This window comes from Theropithecus gelada, chromosome 3 (assembly GCF_003255815.1).
Source record: "Theropithecus gelada isolate Dixy chromosome 3, Tgel_1.0, whole genome shotgun sequence".
Lineage (NCBI taxonomy): Eukaryota > Metazoa > Chordata > Mammalia > Primates > Cercopithecidae > Theropithecus > Theropithecus gelada.
Window position 1 is genome coordinate 127997805 of NC_037670.1, and position 26156 is coordinate 128023960.

At 36.2% G+C, this 26156-nt stretch overlaps 1 protein-coding gene across 2 annotated transcripts in view; it reads right to left on the reverse strand.

Moving 5' to 3' along the window:
* RELN (reelin) overlaps positions 1-26156 on the reverse strand; it is a 520317-nt gene that overhangs the window by 200149 nt on the left and 294012 nt on the right. For both annotated transcript variants that reach the window (XM_025380191.1, XM_025380192.1), the window contains exon 11: positions 16985-17130. In XM_025380191.1, coding sequence (XP_025235976.1) covers positions 16985-17130 — 146 coding nt within the window. The remainder of the gene's footprint in view (positions 1-16984; positions 17131-26156) is intronic.

Below are 26156 nucleotides of genomic sequence, written 5' to 3' on the forward strand. Positions count from 1 at the left end.
GGGAAGCTGAGGCAGGCAGATCACGAAGTCAGGAGATCGAGACCATTCTGGCTAACACGGTGAAACCCCATCTCTACTAAAAATACAAAAAAATTAGCTGGGTGTGGTGGTGTGTGCCTCAAGTCCCAGCTACTCAGGAGGCTGAGGCTGCAGAATGGCGTGAACCCAGGAGACAAAGGTTGCATTGAGCCCATATCGCACCACGGCACTCCAGCCTGGGTGACAGAGACTCTTGTCTCAAAAAAAAAAAAAAAAAAAAAAAAAAGAAAGAAATGGGAATGACCTTGACACTATTAACAGTGCAGACATCAATAGACCTTGGTGGAGGATGTGTTGCGGAAGAGGAAAAAATACATTTGAATAGTACAGTGGAAAGAATCCATGGAGAGTTTGGAAAGAGGGGAGTTCAGACTCTATTTAGTAGACACTCAGTGATATTTCTAAACTGCATATATGATTACATCTCTCCTTTGTTTAAAGTCTTTCAGGGGCTTCCCCATTGCTATCTGGACAAATTCCAAGTTCCTTAATGCAGAATATGCAGTCCTTCTTGGCCTGGTCCAAGAACACATTTCTAGCCCAATCTCTTGCCTTGTACCATGTCTCTTCTGCCTTGTACCCAAACTCTTTTGCCATACAATGTGAATTCAAAGTCACTAAAACATTCTCTGTCAGCCCTCTGAACCTTAACTCATTGTCTATCAAACAAACTCAGGGTCATTCTTCAAGATGTCCTTGAAATATCAAACACCTTTCTGAACAGTCTTTCCCAAACTTCCTGGCTCCTCCTACCCAGCCCCACCACTCCATCTCAGACTCAGTTAGATTCTTCCTTTGTGATCTCATTTCTCACAGTACACTGCCATCGTTTCTTTACTTGCCTTTCTCTATCCCTGATATGTCAGCTCTTAAGACAGGATCTGCATCTTATTTTTGTGTCCTTAGACCCTAGCTCAGTGTTCAACACCCAGCAGAGTCTCAATAATTCTTGTTGAGTGATGGCGGGATTAAGGGATTCCATCTTCAGAAAATAAATGAAACTTGTAGAGTGCCCTGACTGTATCCCGTCCTCACTTTCCTCTGCTGTCTCTAGCAACATCTTTACCCTATCCTCTGAGACAATTCATGCCATTAGCACAAATTGGCACAAATTGGAAAGCAGCCTTTCCAATTGGCATATTGGAAAGCACCATCTTCTGCTCCTGACCACACATCAGGCAGGTCTGACCACCACTTCCACTCAAAGTCCCCTTGTATCTGTACTCAATGCCTACTGCTACCATTGCTGCCAGGCTTTGGCACTGCGTCACCTTACAATCATAGCTCTGATGGTTCAGCCTCCTCTTTCCCTTAGATATTTCCTACACCATCTGCCTGTCTAGATCCAAGCCCTGCAATGACCACCTGGTCTTTGGCTTCTCTGTTAGTCTAGGTTCTAGGCACACACTTTAAATGCCCAAAATATTCAGAGAGGTTTTCAGGTTTAGATCTCTTTTAAAGATTCACAGGCCTAGATGAATGGTCTTATATAGAGATCTGGCCTCTCTGCCCACAGCTGCCTCTTCCCTTACTCATACTCTTTCTCCACCCTTACTACCAGTCTGTCTGATTCCTCTTCCCTCACCTTTTCAAGGCGGACCCATCTGTTGCCACACAAGTCCCAGCTGTGTCAGTGAGAAGTGAAAACAAAGTAGAAGGTCAAAGACAGCTCCATGGTTAGGGGAACAGGTGTTTACAGAACACCACATTCAACAGAACTCTGAAACTACACAAACAAAAACCTTGCAATACATGTTGGCTATAACAGAAGTCATAAACTGGTGTTTGGGGGAATGACCATAAACTTTTGACAGACATTTAGGTCATTTCTATCTTTTTTGTTATTATTAACAAGGCTATATAAAGGTCCTTGTGTGTTTACATATGCAGGTGGGAGTTTCCCTATCAGCCCTTCTTAACTGGTGTCTGTGAGAAAAATGAGTCCTAATACCCCAAGGCACCCATTATATTAGTGAATTGCTTTTTCGCCTTTGTGTCTAGAATCGCAGGTGCACCTGCTTTAGGAGAATTGAGGACGTAGTGGCATCATTTTCTGTGTTCTGGGGTTAGCACAAAGGAGTCTCTGCTAAGAAAGGCTGGTAGAGCATGTATCTGGAAGTGGAGTTGCTGGGCAATGTGGTACTTCATTATTGCTCTTCAAAATGGCTGGATAAATTTATGTTTCCACCAGGAGGGTACGAGGTTCCTGTGTCCCCACAAGCTTGCCATCACTTCGTTTTGCCAAGTTTTTAAAATCTGGCCTATTAGATGAGTATGAAATTTTACAGGATTAGTAGTGAGGCTAAATATATTTTCATGTTTATTGGCCAGTTGGGGTTACTCTTATCTGAGTTGCCTATTTATGTCCATTTTGTATTAGGATCGCTTTTTTCTTTCTCTCATTTTTTTATGATTTGAATTCTTTATATATTTCAGGTAGTACTCTTTTCTTGGCTATATGTATTGTACTTTTTTCACTTTATGTTTTGTTGGATGTATAGATGAGTTTTAATTTTAATATAGTAGAATTTATCTGTCTTTTCTCTATGCTTTGTGCCTTTTTTATCCAATTCTCCCTTATCCTGAAATCAGAGAGATATTCGTCTATATTTTCTTCTAAAAGCCTTAAAGCTATGCTTTGCACATTTATGTGGTTTTAATGAATCTGAAATTGATTTGAGGTAAAGAATGAGTTTGAGATCCAATATGGTTTTTTCTATATAGATAGCCATTTATTCCAGAACCGTTAATCATTGGCCCTAATTATTGGTAATGCCACTTCTGTCACATAACAATCCCCTATAAACGTGAGTCTGTTTCTACAATTAACTTGTCTCTCTCTTTTCCTCCATTAGTCTATATGTCTATCTCCGTGTCCAAACCAATTTAAATATCGTACATATGGTACGTGTACACATATATGTTATTTGTATATGTAAAATAGCTCTTGATAGCTGAGCTCCCTCTGTCCCTCAGCCACACCTTTCACTTCTTCATAATTGTCTTGCCTACTCTTGTCCTTGTTAACTTTTCCTAATGAATGTTAGAATCACTTTGTTGAGTTATATTAAAAACCCTACTTGGATCTTGACAAGAATCCAATGTCTCTTTAGTTACTGATAAGCAGCTATCTATTGAATTGTTGCTCCTTTGTAAATAATCTGTCTTTCTCTCTGGTTGCATTTTTGTGTTTGGTATTCTAAAATTTTCCTGCAGTGTATGTAGGTGTAGGTTTACTTTATTTATTCTATGGAAACTTGGTATACCTTGTCAGTTTCGGGATCCAAACCTTTAATCAGCTCTCAAAAAATGTAAGTCACTCTTTTCAAATATTAACTATCCTCTATTCATTCTATATTCTTTCTGGAAATTCTATGGGACCTGTATTGAAACATCATATTCTATTCTCCATGTCTCTCACTCTCTCATTAATCTTTATTTCTTTTTATATTGCAACATGTGTTTTTTTTCTCAGATCTGTCTCTATTTCAATATACCAATTCTCTCTTCAGTTGCTTCTATTTTTACCTTCATAGTTAATATGTAATTTCCATCACTGTTGTTTTCATTTTTAAATGTTTTCTTTGATTTTTAAATTTTTATTGATTGATTTTGTTGAGAAGTGGTCTTGCTCTGCTGTTTAGGCTGGAGTACAGCTGTGCAATCATGGCTCATGGTGGCCTTAACGTCTCGGGCTCAAGCGACCCGCCCACCTCAGGCTCTCCTCACAGTAGCTGAGACTACAAGGAGGCGCCACCATGCCAAGTTAATTTTTGTATTTTTCCTTTTAGGGATGGTGTTTTGTCATGTTGCCAGGCTGGTTTCAAACTCCTGGGTTCAAGCAATCTGCTGATGTTGGCCTCTCAAAGTGCTGGGATTGCAGGTGTCAGCCACTGTGCCCCACTTCTTTGACTCTTTTTACCATCTACATATTCTTTTCTCATAGTATCCTCTTCTTTCAAAATGACTTAGATTAAAAAAAATCTTTTAAATCATGTAATCATATTTATCTCATCTCTCTCTGTTATCTCAATTGGAATGCACTTATTCTTCTGTTTGTTGTATCTGATAACTGTCCTTTTTGGTGAATCATAAAATCACATAGATCATAATTCTTGTTGTGAGCTCATCTTCAGTGGACTTACTTCCAGCATCAATTTTACACACTTTGTGTAGAAGAAATATTTTTACAAAGGAGTTTTGCATTTGCATTTGTGAGCATCCTGGAGGTTCCCTGGTCCTGAATTTCTTTTTACATTAATTCCTCAGTTTAGAATTTTCCCACCACCTGGGTGAAATGAACGTGAATTTCACACTTGTTTGGAGTTTCCATTCTTCTGGGAGTTTTTTCACTCTTGAATCAATGAGAGAAGTTGTTATCCTAATTACGTCTTTATGGAGAAGGAACTCTTCAAGGTTCCATATTTATACAAGAATATCTGTTCTATCTGTCATCTGCCAAAGATCCTGTGTGAGTATTTTTAACTCTAATCTTCAGCCTTAGATTACATATGTCAGTCCATCCTGAACTGCTTAAGTTTCATTAATCAGGTTTTTAATTTCCCTTTGTTTTAGGTATCTGCTCATTTCCTCCCCTATCCTAGGGCTACATATTGAAGAAAATTATCATACTTGATCCAACATTTCTATGGGTTTGCAGAGGAAAAGGAATTGCATGAGCTCAGACAGCCTTGTTTTCAGTTTCAGATTTTCAGCTGGCTGATTACTATTAGCAATGATGGGGAACTAAAAGAGGTAAGCTAATTAGTTCATTTTAGGCTCTCACTTAATTATGTCATCAGGAGTGTTAACAAATTAAAGGACGATGTCATCTTTCAAATCAGCAAGCTTCTCTTTTAGAGTAGGTTCAACTTATTTTAACATGTTAAATAATCGATTTTTAAATGTAGTCTGGTTAACTATTTTTGTTTCTAAATATCCTTGGTGACTTTATTATATAAAAAGCAATTTTATAAATCAAAAACAATTGTTAGTTACTGAATATTAATAATTATCCTAAGGTATGAAGATATGTTTCTTATCAGGAAAATAAATATAATATTTATTAGCCATAATTTCTTCATCCAAAGCTTATATATCGAGTGTCTCTAAGCAATGTATTTAAGCCACAGGCTCAGTTCTCAATATATGGACAGCAGTTTCATCAAATTTCATTAAGCAGCCAAACTTTGTTGGAAATCATTATATGCAAACAGAATTACAGCTATTTTAGGTAAAATGTTTAATCATTCTAGTTTTTGAAAACATGTATATTTATTCCTTGCACAAAGTTTATCATGTATACTTACTTTAGAATTACTTAATTCTATTTTCAAAGCAAAGACTATCCAGGGAAATAATTTTTAGGAACACCAAACAAATAGCATATATCTATAATATCACACATTTGGCAACAGATATCAAAGGAGATGCGTGAATTATTTTAAAATACATTATAGGCTGGGAATGGTGGCTCATGCCTATAATCCCACCACTTTGGGAGGCCAAGGTGGGCGGATCACTTGAGGCCAGGAGTTCAAGTTCAGCCTGGTCAACATGGCGAAAACCCATCTCTACTAAAAATATAAAAATTAGCTGGGCGTGGTGGCGCACACTTATAATCCCAGCTGTTGGGGAGGCTGAGGCATGAGGATGGCTTGAACCCAAGAGGTGGAGGTTGCAGTGAGCTGAGATTGCACCACTGCACTCCAGCCTGGGTGACAGAGTGAGACTCTGTCTCAAGTAAAATAAAATGTATCACATATAATTATATATATATAATTGTATACTTTGTATAATTTATGAGAAAAGTTTGATATTTTGATCTTGTGTTTAATATTTGATATTTTAAAACCGATTTTATCTTTAGTATTTATTTCTGGCCATGTCTAATTTGGCCTTTGTTATGCACACAATTAACTGGTGTACATTTGGAAGAAACTGGGACACACAAGGGTAAGTGGCTTGCCTAAGGCCAACCACCTGTTCAGCTCTAAACTTTAGATCTTTTCTTTCTTGATTTGCTGTGATTTTCATAGTTACAGTTGTAAAAAGGATATTATGTATACCAGGATGATTATGTTGAACCATCCCAGTTTATAACAGATTTGGGACAAATATATTAGAAAATTCTTTTTAAAAAATTTTAACAGGTTACATCAATCATTCAAGGAGCAAGCAAACGGAATAGTAACTTTTTGAAATAGCTCTTAATAGTATTGTATCATTTGCAAATTAACCAGAAGCCTCTCTTGACGCATACATGAAAATTTCACACTGGTTCATTGGTCTTTTGCTTGCTCCATTTATCCCAATTAAACCACTCAGCCTACTGATCCACAAAGCAAGTTAAGGTTATAAATGATGCAGATGATGACTCCTTTTTGACATCTATCTGCTTTAGAGTATTTTTAAAGTGAAAAATTAAATTGAAAAAGAATTTTCATGGACTAAAAGAACCTTCTATTTAAGTGAGAAATGAGATTAGTAGTCTTTTTCTTCTATTTGTTGTAAATGAAAAACTTTTCTAGATTAACTTAAATGAGTTATTATCACTTCTACCACAACGTTGTGTGATATGATTCAGAACATATAATAACTTTCAATCTTTATTTAAATCTTACATATCCATTTTTTTTCCTCAATTAGTCTTTATTTCTCCCACTCTAACTGTTGGAAGATAACAAAAGTGAAGTTACTTCCTTTAGAAATCCAAATATTTATAATCAAGTGAAATGGGAAGTTTAGTCTACTTTGAAGAGAAAAAGGCAGAGATAAATCTGCTCTACTGAATTTTTTACAAGATTTATGTTTTGCAAAAGTCTTGTTGCTTTGAATAACTACTTTGCATTTATTAAAAATTCAGGAGGAGCCTGTTATAGCACAAACCCACTCTTTCAGGAATTTATATGAACACTGGCTAAAACATTGTTGGAGGCAAAGTATCCTTAAGGAGATCCTAGAGCTCTATCAACTACGGGGGGACTTCAGGTAGAGTCTTTACTCCCCAGACTTCAAAGTCCCAATTTACAAAGTCACAAAGTTGTGACCTTGTAAAAATTATATTGTCCCTGACTCTCTCCAAATATACAAAAATTACATTGTACAAAAATTATATTGTCCCTGACTCTCTCCAAATATAATAATTACATGAAGTAAAATTATAACCAAATCTTTGAGACCAGTAGTGGTTATTTGAGGAGCTCCATAGGTTTGTCAATAACTCGGACGGCATGGCAATTTCCCTCCAAAGGTATGTTACTTCTCTGTGGTTTAAATTATGCTTTCCCTAAGGAAATGCAGTTCTATGTGAAGTGCATTTGAAGGAATGTCTGCCTGAGGGAGAGAGCTCTCTACAGTGCAGCAATTTATATTTATTCTTTTATGATTAATTCTAAAATTAAAAAACCCTTACCTTATTTATTATAAATACAGTGGTATCTATTATTTACTACAAATAGAATGAGGTGAAGTTGGAGCACAGAAAAGTTTTCTGATCAATAAAATGCCTTAAGGCAACTCTGTTCCTTAGAGATAGCAAGATCACAATAAATACTTAATTTATATTTTTAAAATAAGGCTTTCTGTTTTTTCTGTCACTAAAAGTAATATTTTTGTAAGCAAAAAGTAATTTAAAGAGGTGTCTTAGCTGGAAAGCTGATGGTCTTCTCTATCAGGTGTTTTGGAATTCTTTGTAACTAGGATTAATTATATTTTAACCAGCTCATACTTCAATACTTTTAAGAATGATATGTATTCTTGGCAGGGTAGCTTGGCAATAACTATCAAAACTGAAATTATTTATGTACATATGTATGTATATGTGTGCATATACATCTGATTATCTAGTTTTCCTTTTCCTTTTAGGAACATACCTTTCAGAAATATTTTAACAAGCACACAAGAATGTTTACTACAATATTCTTTGTCTGTCAACAGGGGGGTTCAGTTAGATTACCTGGCCTTTGTGAAATAATGAAGATCTATATTTATTGACTAGAAGGGACTTTCATAATATGTTTAAGTTTTGAAAGATCAAGTTGAAGTATATACACAAAGTGTGATTCTAGTGTTTTGTGGGGTTTTTTTTCGGTATCATTATGGAAAAATTTCTGAATGAATAGATGCCAACAGTTCAACAGTGAAGAATGGGAATTAGCATGGTTGGGAGATTTTGGACTTTTACTTTGCTCATTTTCTTTGCAATAAGCAAATAATTTCCAGGAAAAAGTCAGGTATTCAGTTTATATGAATTATAATTCACAGTGAAAATTTAAATTATCTCAATATAGGTTGATGAAAATATTAAGAATATGAACATAGGAATTAGAGATCTAATATCTTAGCCAGACCTTTTCCCTACTAATATTAGCATAAAAGGCAGTAAAAGTAATGGAACATTTCATATTTTTTATGAATTTTTAAATTATATTATTCAGAACATATTAAAACACCTAAAGTTGGTAACTTTAAGTATGAACTAAGATCCAGAATAAAGCCTGGCTATAATATCCTATACTGACCAAATTAATAAGGTTTTAAAAAAATCTCATATAAATCCTCTGAGGTCGAAAAAGTTCATTACACTTATAAGGTCTATATTTGGGATGAATGCTCTGCTCTTTAATAAGGGATGTGTCATAGGTAAAGACCTTCCACATTCATTTATATTCATGAGGTTTATCTCCAGTATGAGTCCTCTGAAGTCTAGCAAGATGTATACTTTGACTGAAGCCTTCTCCACCTTCATTGCATTTATAGGTTTTCCCTCCAGCATAACAGCTTAGGTGAAGGTAAAGGGATGAGCTCAATTTGAAGGCTTCCCTGAATGCATTACATTTCAAAGATCCTTCTCTTCAATTGGTTCCTCTCGAATTTAATTTTGTTTTAGGTTTTTATGACATGCATCATGTTTATTTACACTCTCGTTGGAACAACACTAATAAAGAATATTGGGTTTCAGAACGGTTAGAAAGCACCCAGCTTTCTCATTAATAAGACAGTAACATAACCCAGACTGGAGACTGTTTAGAGAAAATGATGTATTGCCTGGGACATTACAGAGTCTCAATAAATGTTGGTTTCCTTTTCTCCTCCTGTAAAATGTAGTGCTGTTTTCATTTTAAAATAAGTCAAAGTGGCAATTCAAATGAACTTCTAAATTATGATGAGTGTTTTTACTTTTTTCTTGCTATAATTAATAAACAACCTTAGATGAAGTTGCAGTACAGTATGCAAAGAGTTATTGCTCAAACAATCTTTAATCAAGGATATAGTTAGCAAAAGATAAACTGTCTACACTTTATCTACCTGTAGGTCTTTGGCACTGTTTAAGATTTTAGCTACAATCTATCTGGGCTCCTAAATTTATTATTTATGTTATTTAAATGGTTAAGTTTTGCTTTAATAAAAGTGAACATGACTGTAAAAACAAAACCCACTTAATATAATGTTAACTCAGACTGCCAAACTACCTTCAATTCATTTACCTTGAATTGTAAGCTTACATAAAATCCCTCTATAGCGTTATGAGCAGTTTGTGAAAGTATTTGAAATGAGAGGTAACAATTCGTCTGGATAGAAAAGTGTTCTAAACCAGAGGTAACAATTCATCCTATCCAGATGGATAAGTTGATGAAAATATTCCAGATGGATAGGATGAATTGTTACCTCTGGTTTAGAACACTTTCCACTAAATTTTAGTTTAAGAGGGTATAATTTGTGGAAAATAAGATGCTTAAACCGTTCGGAAGAGCTCTAAAGACATTTCAGCCTATTTTTAATGAAAGTGTCAACTTACATCAAAAGGGTTACAGTAGAGATTGTTCTTGTTGCTCTATATGCAAATTTGTTTTTTCCTGGTTATATGTTAGATTCATTGGTTCTCTCTCTTGGGAACAAGGATAGGGAGCCAGTTGCTGCATTCTGGATGCTCACATGGACAGCTACTTTGGGGCTGGGGGCCTATTAAACAACTCAAGTATGGCAGTGCCAAGAGCAAAGATGGCGTGGAAACGTGCTATAAATTAAAGAAGGGCTCAGAACTTCTGTGAAGGAGCTGCAGAACAACTTTGGCACAGAGAACTTATATACTTGTCATTTGAAAAATTACTCTTTTAATATTTAAACTATAAAAACAATTAGCTTAAAAAGAAAGCAATATTAGCACCTAGGTCAAATGAAAATCAGAAAAAGGAGGAAGTAATACATCTGTTTTAACAGCCTGCAACAAGTTTACTTTGATCCGTTTTAGCACTTGTGTGGGTTTTAAACATATCCAATCATCATTTTAATTAATTTTGGTTTTTTCCCAATGATATATTTCTTGTTTAGAGAATGATTCAGGTTTCCTTGGCTATTCAACTTCGTGTTTAACCTTTTATATCTCATTAATTAATTAATATCAGTATAATTTTCTTTTGAGCACCACTTTGCCCATATCATATTAGTGACAGTGATTATGTTTTGAATAATAACTAATTTTTAACTTGTTTATTATGCACCATGCTTTAGGCAAAGTGCTCTACATGTATTGATACATGAAATATTCCTTTTTCGACCTTTTAATGCTCAAACTTGAATTCTATCCTATTGTAATACGCCTCCCTGCTGCTTCTGTTACATGTGCCTGGTGTATTAGTTCCTCTTTGACTTTGAATTTCTTTTGTTATTATAGTTTAAGTCTCTCATAAGGGCAAATATACAGCTTATTTTTCAAAACTTACTGTGAGAATCTCATTTAATAAGTGAATATAACTCACTCTAATTTATCACATTACTGATATGTTTGAATTGGCTCCTGACCAATTGTTTTCTATTTTCTATTTACCCTGTATTTTATTGTTTATTTTTCCCACTTTCCTGACATTACTGAACTATGTCTTCTTTGTTCTAATGTTAACCTAATGCTTTAGAAGTTATATAACCTCTATCTGGCTTATCTACTTCTTAACACACATATCTATATTTATTTAAAGTTTTCTATTAACATTAAGAGTTAACCAAGATCTACAGTTTCATTCTAAACATGTTAAGAACATGCGCAATATTTTATTTCCTTTTTCAGCTTCCCTTCCTGCCAGCCACCTTCTATACTTCTCATGTTGCAATCTTTTGTGTTTTAATTTCAAGTTTTTGTTAAAGTTTTCAAATAATCCATACTTATTTAGACTGAAGTACAAGTTTTACTTTTTTACTTGTTTACTACTCTTTCTTGAATATCTCATCTTCCTCTTGGATTAGTTTCCAGGAATGTATTCTTGCAGTAATTCTTCCAGAGAGGGTGGTAAACTTTCTGAATCCTGTGTGTCTATAACAGTTTTTATTTTTTCCTAATACGTGATATTTGGCTGGAGAAGGAATTTTACAACTCAAATCATTTTCAGAACTTCAAGATAACTGCTTCCTTTGAAAAAATGCTTAATGCTACCAAGGAAAGTACAATAAATCTTACCTAGAAGCTTTAGAATTTTCTTTTATTGGTGTTCTAAAATTTCTCCCTGATTATCTAGGACTGGGTACTTCTCCATTCATCTTGCTAAACATTTTCATTCATAGCCACTATACCTTTCTCCTCCTCCTCTTCCCTACCCCTCCTCCTCTTCTTCCTCCTCCTCCTCCTTCTCCTTTTTTTAATCTTGGGAACTTTTTTCAATTATTTATTTGAATATTTCATTCCATGTATTCCTTCTGGCTTCTTCTTTAATTCCTATTATTTCTAATGTTGGAAGTGCCACTTATCTCTTAATATCTTAATATCTCTTTTTCTGTAATGAAATAACATTTCAAGACTCAAATTTCCAGCTCACTAATTTGTTATTCAGCTCTGCCTATACTGATACTCAGGGGAAAAAATCCATTAAACTTGTCTCACCAATCGTATTTTGCCATTTCTCACATCTCTAATTGTTTCTTCCTCATAAAATTTGTTCTAATTTCACAAATACAGTATACGCCCTTATCCTGCTGAGGATATTAATTATACTTCTTATACAATCTCCATTAGTTTAATCTGTTACTTCCTTTTACTTACTTGGTTCCTAGTTCTTTAGTTTAATGCTTTACTTTTATTTTTATTTCTTTTACATGGAGGTGGTTTTCCTTAGATTTAGTGATTTAGATTATTTGCTTAAATTCATATCTGCTATTCTCTCTTAGTTTCAGTGGAAAAATGCCCACTCACTGGGAGCAGATGTGCCCCTGGGTGAGGATTCCCATGGGGGCACAATGCCCTGCTTCTCCATTCCACGTGTCCATATTCATTGCTTGGTCCTGGGGGCATAAGTCTCTGCTTAGAAGTGGGTGTAGTGAGGGCCAGGCATGGTGGCTCATGCCTGTAATACCAGAACTTTGCGAGGCCAAGGCGGGCAGGCGGGCAGATCACTTGAGTTCAGGAGTTTGAGACCAGCCTGGCCAACATAGTGAAATCCTGTCTCTACCAAAAGTACAGAAAATTAGCTGGATGTGGTGGTGCGTGCCTGTAATCTAAGCTATTGGGGAGGCTGAGACACGAGAATCACTTAAACCCAGGAGGCGGAGGTTGCAGTGAGCTGAGATGGCACCACTGCACTTCAGCCTGGGTGACATGGTGAGAATCTGTCTCAAAAAAAAAAAAAAGAAAAGAAAAAGAAAAAGAAAAGAAAGAAGTAGGTGTAGTGAGGGATTCACCTACTTAGCAGTCCTTATAGCCTCACCCTGATTCCTGTGTGCAGCATCCATGACCTGGAGCAATACTGAGATGCATTTTGTAGTGTCTCATTCAATATGTGTTCTGGGCTATTGTCTCCCTCCTTCCATCAGATACCTCCTCTCTCTGGTCCAACTACGGGTCACTTTCTTGTTTTTTAGTGTCATTATAGACTCGTTTGCTTATTTTCTGTCATTTCCAAGGATTTGGGGCAGGTTGGCAAGATTAGAACATACTGTCTTGATTCCAGCTTTTAATATTCATTACATTTGTGGAGTTTCTCTTTTGCACAAATATTGTGGTAACAGCAGTAAAACAGATTTTTTTAAAAAGGTGTTTGAATAGTAAAAGCATATAATGTTTACGTTTGGGATGAAAGGCAAATATACAAATTCCATGTGCAATGTTCTACAAAGCCGCCTTCCACCTAAAGACAGCCTCAGCTAAGTGAGATGTGGTAGCTGCTAATTCAATGACGTGCTTGTAAGGTTAAGCCAAAGTTCAGAAAGACTCACATAAATTATCAGTGTGTCTATTCAAGTTTCTCCCTGCCTGAACTAACAGATGTATCTTCTCTAGAAAAAAGGAAAACACAACTTTAAAATCCCACCTAAAAAAAATAAACCTATCAACATTGGATTTTCGGACAGCTAAGCGATATGAAAGGCAAACGGCTCTTGCGTCCTTGTGATCTGAGATAAAATACTTTAATTCAAATGGTGGGAAAATATGGATAATTGGGAAACTGGTTTCCCAAAAAAGCCATAATGGCTTACTGGCTATCTTTTCTTCCTTGCCATTCATATTAAGTCTTTTGGAAACGTTATTAGAGAGGACTGCATACTCTTTTTTCTCTCTCATAATTCTTACGGAAGAAAAACCTTGTTAAAGAGATGAAAGCATTATATTCACATTAATAATTTTTTATTTCTTAAAAAAGTGAACTCAAAGCAGTAGAATTCAGTCAATTCAACTGGCCACCCTTGAATGAGTGAGGATTGCCAACTATGTTTTCTGTCTATTTTAGCAGATGAGCTTACCATGATAAATTGTTTGTGTGGGTGGTGGTGGATGAAAGAAGAATGAGACAAATATTCGATAAACTGAGCAGAGAAAACAGAACACATCAAGAATTTCACTACCAAATTCTTAATCTGTTTTCCTGTGCCAGCTCTTACCCTAGGTAAAGATGCTTCACATTAATTTTATTTTGTGACTTTAAAAAAAATTGAATCTGTGACTAAAAATTATTATATCAGCATTCTTTCCTGGACCAATAAAGTAACATTTGGGACCAGGTGGGAGTGCAGGCCCCCACAACCCACAACACACACAAGCACACAAAACACCATGGATTAAATTATCATTTTTATCATCACCCAAAACGCAGAAAACACTAGGTCTTCTTATTTTCCTTTTATACCTTTATAACATAATGCCAACTTCATAGCTAGGTCACCAGATGACAGCATGAATGAACTAATTCTGGTGGTGTGGCCTGACGTCCTGGCCAAAAGTCACAAATAAACCCAAGGTGTAGTTGCTAGAAGAATTACACCACTTTTAGAATTTAGATAAATTAATTGCAGAGCAATGAGAGTGGCACAGGTGCTTTTCTCAAACACATGATTATATCTTATTGGAACAGAAACCTGCTGACAATGACAGGGCCTGGAAGTACCAGCTTCTTCACTGTGACCAAAACCTTGGTCAATCTTCACTCCTGAGAAATAGCCAAAGAGCATACTTAAAACCACCTGAATCATTTGGTTAATAGAATTTCCTCCGATGATCCTCTGTGTCCATATTGACTTCAGCTCTTTTTTCAGGCATAAACAGTTTTAGTTCTTTTTTTTTCTGTTTGGGGGAATGATTTAGTTGTAGCCAAAAATTCTCTTATATTATTTGTGCTGTAGGAAACCAGAATGTCTGATCTGTTAATTGGAATATATAATTTTTGCCAGCTATGTTTCTGGACTAGTATATTAATCTTCTAAACTATGCTTGGTTTCTTCTAATATCAAGTCAATTCCTTTCTAAGCTTACTTCATGAAGGGGTTTTCCATGTTTTTGTACCAAGTCTCCATAAGTGTTACTCATAGAGAGCTGAATGGACTATTCATTCTTTTACTAAGGCATTTATTGTGCCCTTTTATAGACACGCTTTGCTAATAGACTAAGCTAAGAAGATGGGGGGCATTTTGGGAGAAAGAACAGCCAGTATGAAGGCCATGGGTAAAAATAAATTTTATTTCCCCTCCAAACAATAAGAGCAAGTTACATTTAAAATATTGATTTTTCTTGGAAGATACAGGCACACACAGAGAAGGAGAGAGGTGGAGGGTGAGAAGGAGAGGGAGGAGGGGGAGAGACAGATTGGTATTTATGTGTGAATCAGAATGGTACTCCTGGAGAGGAAATGCATCTCTTTAGTTCTGCTTTAATGGGATGGGGGCTGGTAACACTGGGGAATCATCTGAGTCCCCAGGGGCTCTGGGACTCCCTGAAGGGGGTGATTTATCCCTGATATATGGATGGAATTAGTGTGGAGAGATGAAAGCGTGGGAGTAAATGAGTTTCTTGTGCCTCAACATTTGGATCCCCTCATCTGTGATCAAGCTCCATAATCAGGAAAGGGAGTTGAATTGGTCTTTTTTTTTTTTTTTTTTTATCAGCAGTCAGAGAGAAGTGATGTGCTGGTGATCCTTTATCTCCAGAAGATAAAGGTAGAAAGACTTCTGTGCACTGTCAAAGCTCTGGACTCCACCAAAGCTCTTTGATCTGGGAGGGGAGGGGACTGTTGTTACAAGAGCTAGAAGGACCAGAAACAACTGTTTTTTTTTTTTTTTCCTCTAGAGTCTCCCCAGCCTGACCCTGGAGAGATCCTAGAGGCTAAAATGAGAAACAGGCTTCTGGTATCTCAGGGAGATACTGGAGCTGTACTGCACATGGAGCTTCAGGGTGTCAGGAAAGTCAGAAAAGGCCTTGTGGGTTTAAGGACTGAGCCTTGGTGCTGGGCCTGCAGAGGTCAATAGGCCCTGAGTGGGTGGAGTCATTCAGATTCTCAGGCTTCTGCAGAGGCTTAGCCTGCTGTGCCACAGGCTGGACCTGAGTCACTTCCCTGAGGCAGGGAGGAGCAGGGCTGGGTCAATGCAGTAGAAATTCAGCATTTGACAGTGAAAGACCCCATTGTGGCCGCAAAGGGTCACAGTGGCGGCGTGGCTCAGGCTGAGGGTAAGAATTTTTGTGTTCTTTCATAGATAAGCTTTGAGGATACAAGCAGCTAAAAAAGACAGGTCCTTCTGGGAGAGAGAATGGAAGAGTCTTACTGGGTCTGAAAGAAGTTCTTGGGCAAGGCACAGCAGGGAGCCCAAAAGGGCGATACTAGCCATCTTGCCACTCAGGGACTTCGAAGTTTAATCAGTTTTGATTTAATCTGTTGAGATTAGAGTGACATGACTATACATCAAATGTTGTATTCTGGAAAGGTTTCTCAGTCAATAAATTACTGCTATTTCATATTCATTATAAAATTATATTTTATGTTAATTTCATTCATCCTTATCATAGTGTTAGAAAACATTTGCCTCCAATTCATACCACCTTATGGGTTGAGTCTCTAATCTTATTAATGTTTCTTTTCAACTTGAACTTCTGAAAGCGCTGCCCAATTAGTAGGATATATATTAGGGACTTAGGACCCAGAAGGCGGCACACAGCTCAGAACAGCAAGAAAGCACTACCATCAAAGGATGCTCACTGCTTCAGGTCTCCTCTGTTTCAACCTCAGTCCCAAATTCCTCCTTTATAAATCTCTCAAAGATAAATTTTATCCCCTAAACAATTTTTATAGATCAAAACCACATTCCAATGAAAATCAGGTAGCAGCATCTATAAATCTCAGACCCCAGGAAGACAAATGAAAATCTCAATATGATAGTAGTGGGAAGATTTTGTATTCTATATAAACATTGGGAAAAAACCTTTCTCCCAGTAAAAGCTGAATAAACTAAAATGAGATATAAGTGAGTCAAGTGAAGTTAAAAGCATTTGCAATCACACATTTTTAATATGCAAAAAATAGTTAATTATAAACTTAGAATCTTTAGGGTAAGTGCACCCCTTTTGGCTTGTCTACGATAAGAATCATCAGTATTGATCTAAGTATGCTTTTGCCATTTAACAATATGCATTTAAAACATGTCCAGTAGAATAAATGTAAGTGCTACGTACACAGCATGGGAGACAGCAATTACTTACCCTGTAGGCTGGCTCTCAAATTCTTCTGACCATTGCTCTTGAATATCTTCTGTGGAAAGATCTACATCCCGGGTGGTGGCAAAATTGAACTCGCTGCCTTCATTTCCATGGAAATAAATGGAGTTCCCATCTGACTGACAGCTATGCTATAGATGAAAAGAAAGCATGGGGTGGCTGTTGAACTGGTTTTGTAGCTGTATTTGTCTTACTCATGTATAATTAGAGTTTTTAGAAAAGTTATTATATTAGTTCCTCTATGATGGACTCTCATATCAAAAGAGCTTGTTACCTCTTTTTGCCTTATTTAATTCAATTACAATTTCTTTCTAACTTATTAAGTTATTATAAAAAAGGAGTCAAGAGGGCATTTGAGCTTTGCCATCTCTGTCTTCAATATGAAACAAGAATATTTTAATTGGAATAATTTCCCATCTTTACCACTGTCCTTGTTGTGGGAATTAAATTTGGTAATGACTTGTCATGTATTTTAAATTCTGTGGTTATGGGCTAAATAGCATTGACCTTTTCAATATTCCATATATTTCTTACTTGCCATTCAAGTCTTCCACAATTTATCTGTAAATGGAGTATGAGTAGAACAGCCAGCTAATCTAAATACGCAATGCAGAAAAGGTCAAAGTAAACCCAGATATAATCACATATTCTCAACCAGTTTCTGAGTAAAAGTTTCTGACCAGACCTAAAAAGTGCATGCAGTCCCAAATGAAGAACTGGGAAACTACAAACTTTGTTAATCCCCAAAAGAACACATAAAAAATAAAGAAAATATATTTCTTGTGATACTTTTTCTAATGACATTTTTTTTCAGCTTGAAGAGAATAAAGGCAAGATCAAACTCTGGAGGTAGTAAATGTTATTTACTTTAAAAAATTATTATAAGTTTGCATTAACATTTTTTGGTAATAAGTCATATATACAGAAATGCTTGGGGCTGGTCATGGGAAGCTAAAACAGTAAAAAGGAGAAATAAAAAGAGAAATGCTATACATGAAATATCAAACATTCTTTTAAGTTTTATATACTCTTAAAATGAAACAGATGGAAAAAAACCAATTGGACAAAACCTATCAGTCAAGCCCAGGGACTGTGAGTTCTGTAGGGCAGGGACAATGTCCATTTTATTTCTTGTTATATTCCAGGTCTTAGCACAGTGCCTGGCATATAGCAGGCATTAAAAAATATTTGTTAAATAGTTCAACAAATGAATGAGTGAATGACATGGAAATACATTTTAAGGTAATTATTTTTTAAAAAAAGATAAATTTATTGTGTATGCCTAAGATATACAACATGATTTTCTAAGACACATACAGTCATGTACCACATGACAATGTTTCAGTAAATGACAGACCGCATATACAATGGTGGTCCTATAATATTATAATGGAGCTAAAAAATTTCTATCACCTAATGCCGTCATAGTCATCATAACATCATGGCATGATACATTGCTCATGTGTTTTTGGTGATGTTGGTGCAAATAAACCTACTATGCTGCCAATCCTATAAAACAGCATATAAAATTATGTATGGTACACAATATTTGAAAATCATAATAAACGACTTTTGGGTGTGGAGGGGGGTGAAGTATTGCTCTTTGAATATTCTCTTCTTTAGAGTCTTAATAGAGTGACATATTACCAAAGAAAGGCTGTGACACACCCAAAGGAAGCAGCCATCCCTCAGCGGGAGATGGCTGGATGTTCCCTGTCTCTTAGCAAGATGGGACTGTCACTCTCTAGGCAACAGGGTCTGGAGATGCACAGAACCCACACAGCTGCAGATGGCTTGCTCTGCTCCTCACCATGCTAAGGAGATCAAGATATGATTTCTGCCTCTGCCATTCTGAATAGAACCCAGTGTTCTCAAGGTTTGCAGTGATAAAATGCTCTTTTAAGGATATATGAGCCCGTAGTATACTGCGCCTGTAAAACTGGGGATGGTCTTTGTGAAACCAGTGAATTCCTGAGCTATTTGAGAGCAATGGGTATACTGAGTCTCCATTTCTTTCTAAGCAGTTGATAATCATAGGCCCTGTATTTTGGAGCCTTATCAGGGTAGGGGGCCAGATTAGGGTTCTCATTCTGAGAATGCCTAAATCAATTACAAGACAAGTTAGAATTTCATGTTAATTCTGTTTTAGGATTGGCCACAGTGGGCTTGGTGTCTTGGAATTAGCCTACTTCCTAGAGGCTCTCCAAACTACAAATTTATGCCTGAATGCATTCAGACTGAGATAGTGTGCCTGGGCCTTGCTTGCTTTCTATCGGCATTTCTGGCTCTGAATGGGAATCCATGGCTTCCTTGGTTAGGCATTGCTTGAGCTTTCTCCTAGAATCTAACTCAAGTAAATTTAGCACCTACATTGAAGAAATTAAGATTGGAAAAGAATAAAAATTGGAAACCAAAAACAATTAAGATGATAAGGACTGAAATCCCTCAAGGAGTTTGGGGATTGGAATTAGAAATGTGTAGAAATACATTTTCTCTATTTAATGGTTCCATGGTTTTGCAGAAGCCATTTAACCCCTCTAGGCCTCAGTTTCTCAGGTTGTAGAATGGAATCAATAATATCTATTTGCTAGAGGTGTTGTTAGTGGCACAAAAAATATATGAGGAAATGCATTCTGAAACTTCTAAGTGCTACAAAATAATCATTATTTCTAAATATATATATATTTTCCAAAAATATGCTATTACATTTCATATGCCTAGCAAACATGATGGAAAAATAGAAGAGCACTTCAATCTATTTTTAACTACTTTTCATCAGAATAGTCATTAAAATTCTTCAGATCAACTTAAAACCTTTAGTAACATGCATAGAATATGTCCCACAATACAACAGGCAAAAATACTGCAAACATTCATTCATCTTCAGGGCAGACCGAATCATTAATTAGAACTTTAAAAGCCCTCCTCCAAATTTTGGCAGATTACCAAATATTCCCAAAACAGGAAAACTTAATGCAAGATGTCTGATGCCACTTTTCTTACAGATAAGTTTGCATTATATAACATCAATCTACTATGTTAAAAATCATTGAAAGCATGAAAAGAATTTTTAAAAATTGGTCTCAATTTTAATACCTATTTTTGTTCAACATCTATTTGAACTCCTATCATTTGTATGCAATAACAATTAAACTCTAAACAACTTCAAAACCAATTAAATATGTAACTTTGTAAGACACATGAGCTCTTGATATGAAAAAAACAAGAATTTTTGGAATTCAGGACTATTTTATTTTGAGCATCATGAAAATCTACTAGGTTTTCTTTAGCAGATGATTCTAAATCACATGTCACTTCCTGAACCACAGCTTTTGATTGACATACGGTGAATACACATCAAGCAACTAAGCATCTATTCAGGGTGAAATAAAGATATAAATTCTGCAGCTGGCTCTAAATTTTTATTTCTATTTCTAGCATTACATTATTATATAATTATAATTGTTTGTACTTGTTTCATTATTTAGCCTTGATCAATGACATACACTTTATACTTCTAAGTACTAGCAGATTACCGATTTCTAAAGTCCCTTAAGTATGGCTCTTATGTGTTTCTCTTTGTCAATCAAAAATATTTTCCTACTTTGCCACTAAATGGATTTCCTTTACTTGACAAGCAGGACGCAGTGTAACTAAGTGACAAGAATTTGTCATTCAGAAAATCACCAACAGGAAACATCAGTGCAAATTCCTCAATATAACAAGTCCTTGGCCACAATTCAGGATAGTAGTTTTCTAAGGTTACTCCCTATACTCTGCTGAAAATGTTAATGACTTCACCTCCGTACTTGCAAAAGTGCTTACATTTGCCTCCACCATTGTTTTATTAGGTTTTCATCAAAGATGAACACCAAGGCACCTCTTAATATGATCTCCCTGGGGTCTAATGACCCTGATGATTCTTTCAGGCATCTGTAGCCTTACCATTTATTTTTTGACGATATCCTTTTTGTTGGAATGAGGATATTGGGCATTTGGGCAATGCCAGCTTGCAGAGAGCTGGTGGCAGATGGAATGAAATCTGCCTGGTATGCCTTCTCCTCCACATGAGCAGAGAGCCATCCATTTCCTCCATTAAGGAGTTGTCACTCAGCCCACCCAGCTGGAAGACCATTTTTGATAGCCAAGCTGGCTGGTGGCAGACAATTCAAATACAAAGTGCGCTTTAAAAGGAAGCTAAAACATCATTTGTAGGAAAATTGAAAATGCATGGCTTCCACCACAGCCAATTTTTTAATGACTGTAATATTTTAAGTGATTATTTTTGCCACTTCAGATTGCTCCTTAGAGAGGAGAGGTTTTTTAATTAAAATCTAGGCAATGCAAACAGATGAGATATGAGGAACAGAGGAAAGAGAAATAAGATGAATAAAATTAATTAAAATGGCATTGTTGGCAGAGTCATAAATTAGCCACTGTCTGGCTGGAAATGAAATATATTGGTATAGGAATTTCTGTATTAAAGTGAGATGTGTGCTAGAACCGTTGGAAATTGACTAATTTATAGTCTATGTATTATTGTGTATTTCAAGTCTTTTACTATGCTATACCCATTATCATACAGAAATACACATTTCCTACATCCCAGTTTAACAGACTTTAAAGGTATATACTTTCATGCTACATTAAAAGAAAAATTAAAATAGAAAGAGAACAATTTCTCTCATGAGGCAAAATAAATTTCTATCATTTTCCACACATTCAATTTCTAGGTAATTTACTGTCAGTTAAAAAACTGAAAACTTGGCTATAAATACAGTGCAGGTGCAGGAGGGCTGAAGTACATTTTCTCTAGTCAACACAATAGATTCAACCATGGTGAGTCAATTTTAGGGAGCTTAAGGAGTGTTTTTTCTCATTAATTTCTGGATTCATTAAACACATTTGAACTCCTTTGTACTACAATTTTTAAAGATTCAATTTACGGTATATTTTATGACAAGTATATAATTACTTGGCAATAATTATGACAACTCTAAAATGGCAATAGTGACAGATTTGAATTGGAGTAATGAGAGGCAGAATAACAATGTAAAATTCCACAGGGCTGTTGTTAACCTTGTCTTTGGGGATCAACTGGACTTTCACAGTGTTGGAGGTTTTCAGACTTGCCTCCTCAAATTAAGGGCAAAGATGCCAGGCACAGCATGGGAGGCTGCAAGATAACAAGGAGTGGTCGGGTTTTATAGTAAAATAGAACTGGCTTTGAAAGTTAAAGCTGTTTGATCTTGGGGAAGTCATTTGGCATCTCCGAGCCTCTGTTTTTTCATCTGTGAAATGGGGATAATTGTGAGTATTAGATAAAATACTGCAGGGAACATGCCTAAAGATTGCTGTGTCTTAGGAAATCTGTAAACACTATTTCCCTCCTGATTTTTTTTTTTTTTTGCCCCCATCTTCATTCATTAACAAACCTTACTTTAACGAATGAATGTCACTATGCAAGCTATTGTTCTAGGTGCCATGCTAGGTACAAAGATGACAGAAACTGTAACTGTTTTTAACGTTCATTTGGAATAAATTTCACCTACTGAATATTGTGTTAACTCAATTAGTGATTGAATGTGTCAGTTTCGGACCAAATAAATAAATAAGGCAAAAGATGCATTTGGCAGGGAGCTTCTGCATATTTGTTTAAATGATTATTTTCTGTATAAATTATCAGAATTAGTTGTTTCTGTGCTATTGCCACTCTTGTCATGGCGATCTGGCTCATTTCCATGTTTCACTAATGTTATTCCACATTAATTACTGTACAAATAGGCCTCATTGGGGGGAATTGTGAAAAGCACACTACTTACATTTAACCCTTCATCCCCAAAGTACTCTTATTAGCTTAACAAATTATATTCTGGCTCATTCTACAATATCATATACCCACCTCTTGGGGGAAACATGACAATAAGAGCAATACGATCCAAAGTGAAGAACATCCCAAGCGAAGGGAATTTAGGTAGACAGCATGCAATTAACCATGCTGGAATCTGGCCAGAAAACCACAGTTAACATTCTGATTCTTAATGAAAAAAGACATGGGAACATGGGCTAGCCACAAGTCTAACTGAGCTCAGGTTTATCCTCATCAGAAAGCCACCACTCAAATCCCTCAAGTTACACACTAGATGGTTTCCAGTACAGTGATAATGCAAAGCACATTTCTGAAAAGTAAATCTGATTTTCTCTTATTTGTCCTGTATATTGTCAGAATATAAAACCATCAAATGAATTGCTGAAATCTTTTTCTGAGGTGCTCAATCGAACATTGCATGGAAGATGAATTAGGTATGATAGTATTGCTGTGCCAGGGGGTTATATTCCCAAAAAGTAGGTTTAAAGGTGAATTCTACCTTGAGTGTGATCTTCCCTTTCACCATTTGTCTTAGATTTTTTTCATTAGCCTTACCTCGTGTTAAGGCTAAATTTTTCAGACAAATTATTTTTTTCATAATTTGATATAATGACCTTTTTTCTCCATTGATGGTTCAGCAATTGTGACAACAGTACTAGATGGGTGACAGCAGAAGCCCAGAATAAAAGATTCAGCTCTTATTCAGGACTGGAGACTTGCCTAGTGTCCACTGGGACAATGAATTTGGCAAATGCATAAGGTACAAGAACAACAGAAAATTAATAGACTCTCGTGTTCAGACTTAATGCTTCCCTTTAATGGGTTGTTGATTTACCTAACGTCTGTCATCTTCATTAGGGCCTTTTGATGTTTGTTAAACTAGAAAGATTGTCTTTATTATTGGATATTTATCAATAGTAAAGGTAATAACGGCGAGGCAGTCAAATTCAAAGTAGTAGTAGAGGAAATATTAAGATATGACCCTTCTAAATTCAGTAGCTTAGTTACTCCAAATCCTTGATATTAGTTTGCAAAATTTAACAAATTACTTTTTTAAAAATAAAATTTCTTTTAAATACACGTGATCAAATCACAGCCTATTCTATTGGACAAATCTTCACAACAGAATAATCATGTAGTGCTGATTTACTTCCTAAAACAACTTGACATAAATGTGTAGAAAAGGTAATCTGGAATTCTTTGCTATCCACACAATGAACTAGGGTAATAAATAGAAAAAGATTAGCAGGTGCAGGCACAGCCATCAGAGTGGGAAGATTTCTTAAAAATAAAAAATATGTGGAAAGCACCTATCTCACCATGATCTGCATTTAATCTGTAGGTTATTTCCAGAGTTGACAGAAACCAGTGATTTATGCCTTTGCAAGCTGAGGGTAACCAGGATAGCTGAGCAGATATAAACATTTATTAACTGTGAGTGAGCAAAGCACTCCTTTTTCCTCTTTTGAAAACATACACACACCCCCACACAGACACACACACCCCAAGTGTTCAAGGATGATTCATGCTTTCAAAATAAAAATTTTGGCTGCCACCAAAGATGAGCATAAACAAATAAAATGCAGCAGCTGCCAGACCAGTATCCACTTCCATGGCATATTGATCCATTCAGAGATACTGCTTCATGGGGTATTATTAAAGGATGAGGAAAACAAACAAACAAAAATAAATAAATAAAAACAAAATGCCCTGCTCACAGCTCTTTCCAAATCAATTGTCCCTGGGTTCTCTGTGATGCGCTTCACTGACCTTTGCAGCTCTTGGTGGGCTGCAAACTTGTGGAAACTTGTGGAAACTGATAACTTGTGGAAAGCAGGCAGCTGCAGCAGCTCCAGGCTGACCCTCTGAAAACCTACATCTAATGTTTTTCTTTCAACTTAAAATTAAGAATATTCTCAGATTGCAGGATGTGTATTTGAGAAGTTGGGAAGAGATGACTTTGATGGACTTGCCCAGATGTTTCAAGAGTGACTAAGGAAAATTAAGCACTGAGCATCCAGGGTTTTTACAGACACACAATGTTCATCTACTCTAGATACAAAACTGTATGGCAAGATCTTCCTCATGGTGCTGGCATCTACAAAGCATTCATGAAATGCTATCAATACTTTACTATCATTATTATTACTATTATTTATCATAACTATGGTTACTACTATTTATTGTTATTATTATTCATTACTATTCAGTATCTATGTAGTGCTCATGCCACTGCAAGTATCATTCCTGGATATGAGAATTCTGCTCAAGGTGATATGCTGAATCTTGTTACTGTATGCCGTAAATGGAAGGAGTGAAAAAAAATCAGTTCATATCCTTTAATCCTTGACGGCAAAACCAAGACCATTCTCACAGAGCTGGTGCACCAGATGTTCCTTGAGATTAATCATTCCCCCACCATGGGTAGGAAGAATGTGCCTTTCGTTCTTAAATGTGGAACAAACACCCACAACCACATGACAGAGGGCCTGCCTGGCACCAATAGCTATTCTAGTAACTGCAGATGATGAGCTGATACAGTGTATCCCTTATCTTTAGAATAGGAGCAGCTGGAAAAATATACTTGATTATTCTGGAAATCATGTACACAAATACAAAGAAGGATACAATATTCTGTGAAAGAGGGCAAAATCATCCTAAACAACAATTGTGGCAGGTGATTTGATACTGAGTGAGTTTCAGGCACCTTCCTTTGCTGAGTGCATGAGCTGCTTACTCTGGGAGATTACTAATGAGGGTGGGGCTCTGGGGAGCTTTTGAACTTGTAGCACTATATTTATTGGTATTTAAAGCCCTACCTCCTTGGTGGTGAACAAAGGGCTGCTTAGAGATTTGTGGGAAATAAAAAATTATGACGGTAATTAGAAGCAGGATAGGAATGTGGTACACCTTTTCTTCCACACGGGAAGTTCTCTGTGAAAATACTGCAAGATGAATCAGGCAAGGCCATGGACTTGGAAAAAGAAAGGAGGAGAAACAGATGGTGACATAGAAGAATAGATTAATTCTGTAACCATTTACAGTCCTCCTCAGCTTTCCAACCCCAATTCAAAAAGCACAACAAATATAAGGCCAGGTTCTACATTAAAAGCTGATAGTGTTATACATCTATTTCATATTAATTACTAAAAAAAGTCAACAGATGTTAAAGCCTTCTACGAACCTAGGGCCGATTTAAACTGGTGACCTGTAATTGCGATTCTGCAAATCATATAAAGTCCTGAAGATAATTACCATATTTGGTCCTATATCATTCTTCCCTACCTG